Raw genomic sequence first — 12,028 nt, forward strand, 5'->3', positions numbered from 1 at the left:
TCAAAAGACTCCCTAAAGGGCACAATTTAGTTGTTAGGGAAATGTCAAGTTTTCCATTTGTGGCTTCAAGTTTTTAAGTAACTACAACTTGAAAACAACAAAATATACTGGAAAAAAAATTCTTTTATCTTCCTTCCCAGCTATATCCGCAAAATAAAAGAAAAAGCAAACAAAAAGCAAACAATAAGGAGATGCAGTTGACAAGTTAGTCATCTGTAACTCACCTTCAGGAAACATAAAACGTATTTCTCTTTCCGCAGCAGCAAAGTCATTACTCCCATGAAGTGCATTCCTTAGGTCATCTGTGCCATAAATTGCCCTCAAACTAAAAACAAGTTAGAGATGACGTCCATCCAATCTAACGTCTATTCCTTACTTTATATGCATGCATTCCACTTTAGAATTTTACAAAAGCATTGCCACTTCTTACATATGAAAGCTTCACAATTTATGTCAAATTTAAGCTTAAATTTAAGCTTATCTATCTAGATAAGGATCAAATATATTTACGTCTGCAGGAGGAATGCACTGGGAAAACAGGAGTTCTCCGGCTAAAAACGTGGTGTTGTTTTGTGAGAAGTAAAAAAGCAATGCACATTCAAAAGTGCAAGAACTCAATATCTTCTTGTTTCCATACATTAGCAATAATGCTGAAAATTTGAATTTCTGTTCCTGTGTTACCATTATTCTTTTAAAATACCATCCCAATTTTTCCATCTAAAAATCCTACTTCAGTGGCAGTTTAAAGGTTGAGAGAATAAGGGTAATCAACTATAAATCAGACATCCTCTGTTGCTTTTTCTGGTAGGTAGTATTAAAATAGGCATTTAACACTTTAAAATGTAAAATGGACCCCCCAGGCCCTGCGCCGTCCCCCCCCCCCAAAAAAAGCTGATTTTGGAAAACTTCCAAAAAAAAAATTCCCATTACAATGAAATCAGATTTTTTTTTTCATTTTCACAGATGGATTCCATTCCCTGCCATCCCCCCAACCCTGAAAATTACCTGTCTGGATGTGTCTCCTTCGCTACTAAGCTATTATTTGGTCCCAAAAGTTCTAACCAATAAGAGATGGCTTTATGTCTAGCTAATATCATGGCGACAAGTGGTCCAGAACTCATGTAAGCTGTTAAATTGGGGAAAAACATTTTTCCATACTGTTCCACATAAAAGTTACTACATTGCTCAGGGCTGAGGTGTAGTTTTCTTCTCTATAAAAGACACAAAGTCAACAAAAGCATTTAAAATGACAGTTTCAATGATAGCTCATTAAAATCATTAGTAACTTGAAACTAGTACCAATCTGATTATAACTTCGAGGTTTATGTTTGTATTATGAAGAAAGAAAAGGATATAATTAAATGTATGCTGTAAATAAGATAGTAAGAGGAATTACTTAGCCTTCTTAAGAAAAATTATGGCCGGGTGCGGTGGCTCATGCCTGTAGTCCTAGCACTTTGGGAGGCAGAGGTCGGTGGATTGCCTGAGCTCAGGAGTTCGAGACCAGCCTGGGCAACACGGTGAAACCCCGTCTCTACTAAAATTCAAAAAATTAGCTGGGCGAGTGGCATGCGCCTGTAGTCCCAGCTACTCAGGAGGCTGAGGCAGAAGATTTGCTTGAACCTGGGAGGCGGAGGTTGCAGTGAGCCAAGACTGCACCACTGCACTCCAGCCCGGGCAACAGAGAAAAAGAAAAATTATTCCAGTTAGGAAGTCTCCCTCAGCATATGTTTTGTCAGTAACAAATTTATCGCATCTCCTTCTTAAAGTAAATAACACTTCAATTAACAAAACTGGACTTAAAAACATTCCAAACTCATGTTTCTTTCTTTGTGTTACTATTTTGGGAGCTGGTCTCATTTTAGTACTTAGAAATAACAGCTAGGCACAGTGGCTCATGCCTGTAATCCCAGCATTTTGGGAGGCCAAGGCGGAAGGATCGCTTCAGCCCAGCCAGGAGTTAGAGACCAGCCTAAGCAACACAGGAAGACTTTGTTTCTATGAAAAATTTTAAAATTAGTCAGGTGTGGTGGTGTGCGCCTCTAGTCCCCACTACATTACAGGTGATGAGCCATGATAACACGACTGCACTCCAGCCTGGGCGATAAAGCAGATCCTGTATTAAACAAACTAACAAAAAAAGTAACATGTAGTATAATGATGCAGTAAAAAAGTTTTTCATTTGAATGTGTGTGTTCTTTATTCTGGTTCTGTCATAAATATCTTGATTCACCGTAACATTAAGAAAAATTAGGCCAGGCATGGTGGCTCAGGCTTGTAATCCCAACACTCTGGGAGGCCAAGACAGGCAGATCACTTGAGGTCAGGAGTTCGAGAACAGTCTGGCCAACATAGTGAAACCCCATCTCTACTAAAAATACAAAAATTAGGCCAGGCGCGGTAGCTCACGCCTGTAATTCCAGCACTTTGGGAGGCCGAGGTGGGTGGATCACCTGAGGTCAGGAGTCCGAGACTAGCCTGGCCAACAGGGTGAAATCCCGTCTCTACTGAAAATACAAAAAATTAGCCAGGTGTGGTGGCACGCGCCTGTAGTCCCAGCTACTCCGGAGGCTGAGGCACGCCAACAGCTTAAACCCGTGAGGCAGAGGTTGCAGGAAGCCAACACTGCACTTCTCCTCACTAGCCTGGGTGACAGAGCGAGACTCCGTCTAAAAAAAAGAAAAAAGAAAAATTAGGCCTGGTGTGGTGGCTCATTCCTGTAATCCCAGCACTTTGAGAGGACAAGGCAGGTGGATCACCTGAGGTCAGGAGTTTGAGACCAGCCTAGCCAACATGGTGAAACCCCATCTCTACTAAAAATAGAAAAATTAGGCCGGGCGCAGTGACTCACGCCTGTAATCTCAGCACTTTGGGAAGCCGAGGTGGGTGGATCACCTGAGGTCGGGAGTTCAAGACCAGCCTGGCCAACATGATGAAACCCCATCTCTACTAAAAAAAAAAAAAAAAAAAAAACAAAAAATTAGCCAGCCGTGGTGGCGGGCACCTGTAATCCCAGGTGCTCGGGAGGCTCAGGCAGGAGAATCACTTGAACCCAGGAGGCAGAGGTTGTAGTGAGCTGAGATCGTGCCACCGCACTCCAGCCTAGGCAACAAGAGTGAAACTCCATCAAAAAAAAAAAAAAAAAAAAAATTAGCCAGGCGTGGTGGTGCATGTCTGTAATCCCAGCTACTCAGGAGGCTGAAGCATGAGAACTGCTTGAACCCAGGAGGCAGAAGTTGTGGTGAGCCAAGATTGAGATAGTGCCATTGCACTCCAGCCTGGGTAACAGAATGAGATTCTCTCTAAAAAAAAAAAAAAATTAGATGCTAGTATGTTTCTCAATCTGAAAGACTATGAAACATTCTGGACAAATAGATGTTATTTCCTTCACAAATGAGACTATAAAAATTAATCAGGTTTAAAAAATCATGGTAGCTCAGTCTGATTTGAAACTCATGCTTTCTCTAGAAGCAGCTATTTTGAGTGCTTTTTTTTTATTTTTTGAAACGGAGTTTTGCTCTGTTGCCCAGGCTAGAGTGCAGTGGCGTGATCTTGGCTCACTGCAACCTCCGCTTCCTGGATTCAAGTGATTCTCCTGCCTCAGCCTCCCGAGTAGCTGGGATAACAGGTGCCTGCCACCACGCCTGGCTGATTTTTGTATTTTTAGTAGAGACAGGTTTTCGCCTTGTTGGCCAGGCTGGTCTTGAACTCCTGACCTCAGGTGATCTGCCCACCTTGGCCTCCCAAAGTGCTGGGATTACAGGTGTGAGCCACAGCGCCTGGCCTTGAGAGCTTTTAAAAAATTATTTATTACTGCTGGCTGGGCTCGGTAGCTCATGCCTCTAATCCCAGCACTATGGGAGACTGAGGCAGGCGGACTGCTTGAGCCCAGGAGTTCAACACCAGCCTGGGCAACATGGAGAAACCCCATCTCTACAAAAAATACAAAAATTGGTGGTGCACACCTGTAGTCTCAGTTAATCAGGACACTGAGGCACGAGAATTGCTTGAACCCAGGAGGCAGAGGTTGCAGTGAGCCGAAATCATGCCACTGCACTCCAGCCTGGTCAACAGAGTGAGACTTGGTCTCAAAAGAAAAAAAATATTATTTATTACTGCTGTTTTTCCAATTCCACTAAAGGTGGGTGAGGAGGGAAAATGCTCAAAATATAACAGAGGGATTCAAAGTAGAAATCAAAGAACCTCTGCCTGGAGTAAGGATGATGAGACATAGAGATATGTCACTAAGTGAAGGCTAAAAATCCCCATGATTATGGCAGAAATCTGTCTTTCTAAAATGTCTTAGATTTTCCTGAGAGTAAGTGTGAATTTTACCAAGTAACCCACCTCTTAAAGCCCTTTCCAAAACTCTGTTTCTGCAGGCTTCAGAAACTTGGTAAAATTGCTTGGTTTGTAGCAAGGGACCAAACCGCCCAGAGCAAGAAGTTTAGGAACACACTTACCTAGGTGGCACAGCTCTGCTATGAATAGGACCTGCTGGATTCTCACCAGTGAAGGGCCAATTACTATGAAAAAGGTGCTGACATTTGTTCTTAATTTGAAATTCATATAGCGAATAAATAAAAGATGTGAGAAATTACAAGAGCACCTGATTTAGCATAATCCTCGATTCTATTATCTAAAATTAAGACATGAAACTATGATTATGCGTACTAGTGTTTTTTTGTTTTTGTTTTTTCTTGCTGAGTTTAAAAATAAAATCTTATCTGTTGTAATGTAAGCCCTTATCTGCCACTTGCCCCTTAAAAAGCAGGGGAACCTACCTTCTGCAGGTATGCCAGCCAATGTAGCACAATTTTTAAAATTAAGGATTCGTCTTTTTTTTTTTTTTTGAGACAGAGTCTCATCTCACTCTGTCCTCCAGGCTTGAGTGCAGTGGCGCGATCTCGGCTCACTGCGAGCTCCGCCTACCGGGTTCACGCCATTCTCCTGCCTCAGCCTCCCGAGTAGCTGGGACTACAGGCGCCTGCTACCACACCCGGCTAATTTTTTTTTGTATTTTTAGTAGAGACGGGGTTTCACCGTGTTAGCCAGGATGGTCTCGATCTCCTGACCTCATGATCTCATGATCTGCCGCCTCGGCCTGTCAAAGTGCTGGGATTACAGGCGTGAGCCACCACGCCCGGCCTTAAGGGTTCATCTTTAACTAAAATTGATACTAAATCAATTATTCCATTGGTTGCTTTAAAACTGGATCAGGTGAAATTTTTTGAAATTAGGTTGAATAGTCTACAGCCATACCACCCTGAACACGCCCGATCTCATCTGAAATTAGGTTGAATATTTTCACAAAGAGAAGCAGTAATATCAAGTACTATCAGAACAGAACTCTTAGTTTGTAACAAAGGCAACACTGCCATCTACTGAAATGATATATCATTTTTCAGCTTTTCCCTTAAGTGGGACAGGAAAGCCTCAAGTTCAATGGACCCCCAAGCCTATTTTAAAAGCATACAGTGCAAAGGACAAAACTTGCGTAATTTCACTTAAATGAGATAGCTTGAATAGTCAAATTCCTACAGACAGCAAGTAGAATAGCGGTTATCAGGGATGGGGAAGAGGGAAGCAATGAGTTAGCATCATTAGGTAAAGTGTTTCAGTTTAAGATGAAAAGGTTCTAGAGATGGACAGTAGTGATGGTTGTACAACAATGTGAATGTACTTAATGCAACTGAAATGTACACTTAAAAACGGTTAAAATGGTAAATTTTATGTTATGTATATTTTACCGCAATTAAAGCAAAAAATTAAGGATATACCATGGCTGCCTTTGCTCTGAAAGTTACTAACTAGGGAAAGTGTCATATATATTTACATTAAATTTTTTTGTTTGTTTGTTTTTTCTGGTCTCAGTACATTGCCCAGGCAATCTCAGTTCACCGCAACCTCTGCCTCCTGGGTTCAAGTGATTCTCCAGCCTTGCCTCCTGAGTAGCTGGGATTACAGGCATGCGCCACCATGCCCAGCTAATTTTTATCTGTTTGTTTTTTGAGATGGAGTCTTGCTCTGTTGCCCACGCTGGAGTGCAGTGGCGAAATCTCAGCTCACTGCAACCTCCGCCTCCCAGATTCAAGTGATTCTCCTGCCTCAGCCTCCCGAGTAGCTGGGATTACAGGCTCCCACCACCAGGCCCGGCTAATTTTTGTGTTTTTAGTAGAAATGGGGCTTCACCATGTTGGCCAGGCTGGTCTCCAACTCCTGACATCAGGTAATCCACTCACCTCGGCCTCTGAAAGTGCTGGGATTACAGGCATAAGCCACCGCACCCAGCCCTAATTTGGGATTTTTAGTAGAGATAAGGTTTCACCACGTTGGCCAGGGTGGTCTTGAACTTTTGATCTCAGGTGATCCACCTGCCTCATCCTCCTGAAGTGCTGAGATTACAGGTGTCAGCCACTACAGCCGGCTAATTTTTAATTTATAATTAACACTAGCCACTTAATTATTAAGCTTGTCACTTTTTTTTTTTTTTTTTGAGACAGAGTCTCACTCTGTCACCCAGGCTGGAGTGCAGTGGCGTGATCTCAGCCCACTGGAAGCTCCACCTCCCGGGTTCACGCCATTCTCCTGCCTCAGCCTCCTGAGTAGCTGAGACTACAGGTGCCCGCCACTGCGCCTGGCTAATTTTTTGTAGTTTTAGTAGAGACGGGGTTTCGCTGTGGTCTCGATCTCCTGACCTCGTGATCTGCCCGCCTCGGCCTCCCAAAATGCTGGGATTACAGGCGTGAGCCACCGCGCCCGGCCGTCACTAAATATTTTTTAAAATATGGACTTTTTTGGCCGGGCGTAGTGGCTCACGCCTGTAATCCCAGCATTTTGGGAGGCCAAGGCGGGCAGATCACGAGGTCAGGAGATCGAGACCATCCTGGCTAACACGGTGAAACCCCGTCTCTACTAAAAATAGAAAGTTAGCCAGGCGTGGTGGCGGGCGCCTGTAGTCCCCGCTACTCGGGAGGCTGAGGCAGGAGAACGGCGTGAACCCGGGTGGTGGAGCTTGCAGTGAGCCGAGATCGTGTCACTGCACTCCAGCTTGGGCGACGAGCGAGACTCCATCTCAAAAAAAAAAAAAAAAGGACTTTTTTTCTTTTTCAAGACAGAGTGTCACTCTGTCACCCAGGCTGGAGTGCAATGGCGCGATCTTGACTCACTGCAACCTCTGCCTCCCAGGTTCAAGCAATTCTCCTGCCCCAGCCTCCCCAGTAGCTGAGATTACAGGCACGTGCCACCACACCCAGGTAATTTTCATATTTTCAGTAGAGACAGGGTTTCACCATGTTGGTCAGGCTGGTCTCCAACTCCTGACCTCAGGTGATCCACCCGCCTTGGCCTCCCAAAGTGCTGGGATTACAGGCATGAGCCACTGCACCCGGGAAAAATATGGACTTTTAAAAAAACTTTAAAATATGGACTTTTAAAAAACTTTAAAATATGGACTTTTAAGAAACTTAAATGGGACGCCTTTATCTGTATACTTCATTTATTTTTTCTAAAGTTAATGGGTAATATAATTACAGGATTCAAAAATTCAAAGCAATACAAAAAGGTATACACTGAAAAATCTTATTCCTATCCATGTCCTAATCTACTCAGTTCTTCCTTGCCCTCAATAGGCAACCCTTTTTAAATGTTTATTTATTTCCCCAGAATTTCATTTTTCAAATATTGGCAAACATGAATATATTACTTTGTCTCTATCACAAAAGGTTGGTACACATGATTTTGCTTTTTTCGCTATTTTGTTCTTTTTGCTACACATTTTGCTTTCTTCCATAACAGTACAGACAGGTTCCTCATTCTTCTATTTCCAATTAGTTGCGTATTATGCAATTTGGGGGGTTTTCCAGAGTTTATTTAGTCCTGTCCCCCAATCTCCCAACCTGGGTTATTTTCAATCTTTTGTTGATAAGTAAACAATGCTGCAAAAAATAACCTGCATATATATCACTTCATATTAATACAGGCACTTACTGACAGGACTAAACAGGGCTCTGCGCATGACAGGTAGTAGGAGCACAAGGAATTCTATAGGACAGATTTCCAAGAGCAGAACTGCTGGATCAAATGGTAAGTCCATCTGTTGCATTGGTAGATAACTGCCAGATTCCCTTTGATAGGGGTTGTGCCATTTACTTTTATATTTTTGCCAAATGGAATCTCAGTGTAGTTTTAACTTGCTTTTTTTCCCACCTAAAGATTGAGCATCTTTTCATATATTTAAAAAATGTTTTTCTTTTTCTGTGACCATCCATCTGTTCTGCCCATTTCTCTACTGACTTTTTTCTAGGAGCTCTTTATGTATTAGGAAGACAAGCCCTTTGTCTATGAGTTGCAAATCTTTTTCCCAAGTTTGTTGTGTTTTGACTTTGCTTATGGTGTTTATTTCATCGTGCAGAAATTTTTTGTTTATATAATCTTTTTTTAAATTTTTAAATTTTTTTTTTGAGACAGTGTCACTCTTGTTGCCCAGGCTGGAGTGCAATGGCACGATCTCGGCTCACCACAACCTCCGCCTCCCAGGTTCAAGCGATTCTCCTGCCTCAGCCTCCTGAGTAGCTGGGATTACAGGCATGCGCCCACCACGCCTGGCTAATTTTGTATTTTTTAGTAGAGACGGGGTTTCTCCATGTTGGTCAGGCTAGTCTCGAACTCCCGACCTCAGGTGATCCACTTGCCTTGGACTCCCAAAGTGCTGGGATTACAGGCATGAGCCACCGTGCCTGGCCTCGTTTATATAATCTTATCAATCTTTTCTTCCATGGCTCCTAGACCTTAAGTCATTAAAAAAAAAAAAAAAAAAAAAAAAAAAGGCTGTCCTACTCCAACAACAAAATAAATCCATTATCTTTTCTTCCTGAACTTACATGGTTTAATTTTTTTAATACATAGATCTCAGGTTTATTTGGAGTTTATCCTGTATATAATACTTGATCCAACTTTTTCAGTGGCTACCAGTTTTCCTAACATGTACTAAAAAGTTATTTACCTGAGTCTTTAATCATATTAAATACTTCCTAACACTTTCTTGTACCATCCCTACTCTCGGACTCCACCTGTCCTTCGAAACTCAACTGAAATTCCATATCTTTTCTGAAGATTGATATTTTCTCTTTATGTATTTATTTATTTTTTGAGACAGATCTCCCTCTATCGCCCAGGCTGGAGTACAGTGGTATAGTCTTGGCTCACTGCAACCTCTGCCTCCTGAGTTCAAGCGATTCTCATGCCTCAGCTTCCCAAGTAGCTGGGACTACAGGTGCACGCCACCATGCCCAGCTAATTTTTGTATTTTTCATAGAGATGGGGTTTCACCATATTGGCCAGGCTGGTCTCGAACTCCTGACCTTATGATCCACCCATCTCGGCCTCCCAAAGTGCTGGGATTACAGGCGTGAGCCACCGTACCCAGCCATTTTCTCTTTATTTTTAAAAATACTGACTGAATAAGCAATATGACACTGTATAAATGGGAGAAAATAAAAAATTGGAAATTCAAATAAGAATACTACAAAAGAGGCCAGGTGCAGTGGCTCACACCTGTAATTCCAGCACTTTGGGAGGCCAAGGCGGGTGGATCATGAGGTCAAGAGTTCAAGACCACCCTGGCCAACATGGTAAAACCCCGTCTCTACTAAAAATACAAACATTAGCTGGGCATGGTGGTGCATGCCTGTAATCCCAGCTACTCAAGAGGCCGAGGCAGGAGAATTGCTTGAACAGGGACCCGGGAGGCAGAGGTTGCAGTGAGCCGAGATCGTACCACTGCACTCCAGCCTGGCCTATAGAGAGGGAGACTCTGTCTAAAAAAAAAAAAAAAAAAACTATAAAAGAGGAAGATTAAAAATATTCAATTCTATTTGATTATCCTTAACAATGCTATTTATATTCATTTTCAAACCCCTAGAATGACAATGTTTACTAATTCCAGAACAAATGTAAGGCTTAAAACATTAAATGTTTGCAATAACTGAAAAAAATACCAATAGCCTAAAATTCCATCAATAGAAGATCAAGTAAATAAATTGTAGTTCTAATACACAGGGAAATATTACACAGAAATTAGGAAGAGTGAGATCAATTCAGATGTAATGATCTGGAATCCTATCTGAGGGACTCTGTAAAGGGGGTCAAGGGAAAGGGACTGTTCTGTTTTATGGGGGGGGAAATGTTTATAAATGCATAGAAAACTGGAAAAGCACAAAGTGTTAAGTGGTTGCCTCTCTCTGGAGCCTGGGACTTGGGGTGGGAGAGGACAGGTGAAGGAAAAGTCCATTTTATTTCTCATTTTATATCCTTTTAAAAACTATCACATATAACTTTTATACTTAGAAGAATAAACTCAAATTTAATGCTGAACAGTAAGGGTTTAAATGGGTAGGCACATTTACATAAGCATTTTTTTTTTTTTAAGGGCAGAGAGGAAAAAAGCATGAATCATCATACCCAGAAGTTACCTGAACAATGGTGAATCCGGATCTAAGAATAATATCTTGTATCTCCTCCTCTTTGTCAACAATATCTGGTTTGATAATGGCCAGAGTTTTTTCTACATATATCTGAGGTGGAGGCATTGATATCTCCATTATGGCTTTTCAGGGCACAAATTGAGAGTTTCTTAACAGGTATCAACTGCAATGACATGCATTTCCCCCCACCCCCATCGCAAATTCAATGTAATTATGATTAAGAATAGCAATCGTAGGTACTTGATTTTATTAACTGATGAAGGTAGAAACTGCCATGCTTTTCTATATACAGGGTCTCAATAATAGGATTCCTACTATGTCCAAATCGAGCCCCGGCTTTTCGTACACGCTGTCACCAAGGCAGGAAGGACTATGGGCTCACATGACCAGAGGCCAAGGGGCGATCCGAAGGCCTGGAACCAGCAACAGCGCCAGGCAGCAGAGGGCGGTGGGACGGGTGGTGGGGGCTCGAGGGGTCGGTAGGGCGGGTGGTGGGGGCTCGAGGGGGCGGTAGGGCGAGTGGTGGGGGCTCGAGGGGGCGGTGGCTGGTGGGCAACCACACGCCACTACAGCAGCGGGTGAGCGGCCTCGGCCAGCTGCCTCTGTGAAGCGACCCTGTCCCGCAGGGACCTCTCTGTGCATAGGGTCAGGCTAATTGGAAAGCAGGGCCTCTGGGTTCGCGGGGACTTTCCGGGTTGCACCTGCAAATTCTGAATTTGACCGTCTCTAAGTACTCACCTCAGCGGCCGTCCTCATATGCTACAACTTGTTGCTAGGAGACCTGAAGCCCCAGCGTGGGGACGGTGGCTGCAGAGAGCCAATCCCAGCAAGGAGCCTTGCCGCTTCTGGCCAGTTCGTTTTAACCGAAGGGAACCAGCCAGTCACTTTTATTCTCCTTGTGACTCTTAGAGCACTAGATGTTTTCCGACATTTTACTCATAATTTATCTTATTTCATCCTTCTGCCCGTTTGAAGGATGCTTCAATTATCCCTACTCTACAAATGATAAGAACCCCCTTACCATTCCTTTCCAGGCGGTATATGTAAGAAGACCCGTGTCAGATACCCTTCATTTCACCAGATGATGCTGTGCCCTCTATGCCCAGCTTATCTAGTCATTAAAAAGCAATATTCCACTTGTGTAAAGACATTTATTTATAGAGTAAAAGGCTTAGAAAAGATCTAATGGAATTGTCTTTAAATCAAGCCTATGGAACAAAGATGTGGGCAACATTTATGGCATAAACCCAAACCTCAGCTTCCCCTTTTTTTGTTTATATTATGTCCACATGCATCTTTGACTCGTTGGTTGTGAGTTAAGGCATTATTGTTATTGGAAAAGAAAATGAGGGACATGGCAAAGAAGTACCAGGATCCTCTCTAGGTCAGAGTTCGGCGAGAGATTCAAACTCTAGAAAAAGTCAGGATAGCAGCTCCAGGTTAGAAAACAGGTTTTCCATCATCCACTGGGTTGGCTGGTTCTCCTTCCAGACTACTTGAGCCTTTTCTTTTGTCTAACCAAATATTCAGTACCTAAAGAGTTA

The 12,028-nt window shown here is 42.8% G+C and overlaps 1 protein-coding gene across 13 annotated transcripts in view; it reads right to left on the reverse strand.

Annotated features, from left to right (window-relative positions):
• The window catches only part of NME5 (NME/NM23 family member 5), a 70,443-nt gene extending 59,155 nt beyond the window's left edge, over nucleotides 1–11,288 (reverse strand). For 7 of the 13 annotated variants that reach the window (XM_063724293.1, XM_054556595.2, XM_054556593.2 and 4 more), the window contains exons 1-3: nucleotides 10,473–11,216; nucleotides 1,006–1,211; nucleotides 225–325 (exon numbers count right to left, since the gene is read on the reverse strand). In XM_063724293.1, coding sequence (XP_063580363.1) covers nucleotides 225–325; nucleotides 1,006–1,211; nucleotides 10,473–10,601 — 436 coding nt within the window. In that variant the 5' untranslated portion in view covers nucleotides 10,602–11,216. The other 6 variants (XM_054556591.2, XM_009241092.4, XM_054556592.2 and 3 more) reach the window with 4 other exon arrangements.
• Between the last annotated feature and the right edge of the window lie 740 nt (nucleotides 11,289–12,028).

This window comes from Pongo abelii, chromosome 4 (assembly GCF_028885655.2).
Source record: "Pongo abelii isolate AG06213 chromosome 4, NHGRI_mPonAbe1-v2.0_pri, whole genome shotgun sequence".
Lineage (NCBI taxonomy): Eukaryota > Metazoa > Chordata > Mammalia > Primates > Hominidae > Pongo > Pongo abelii.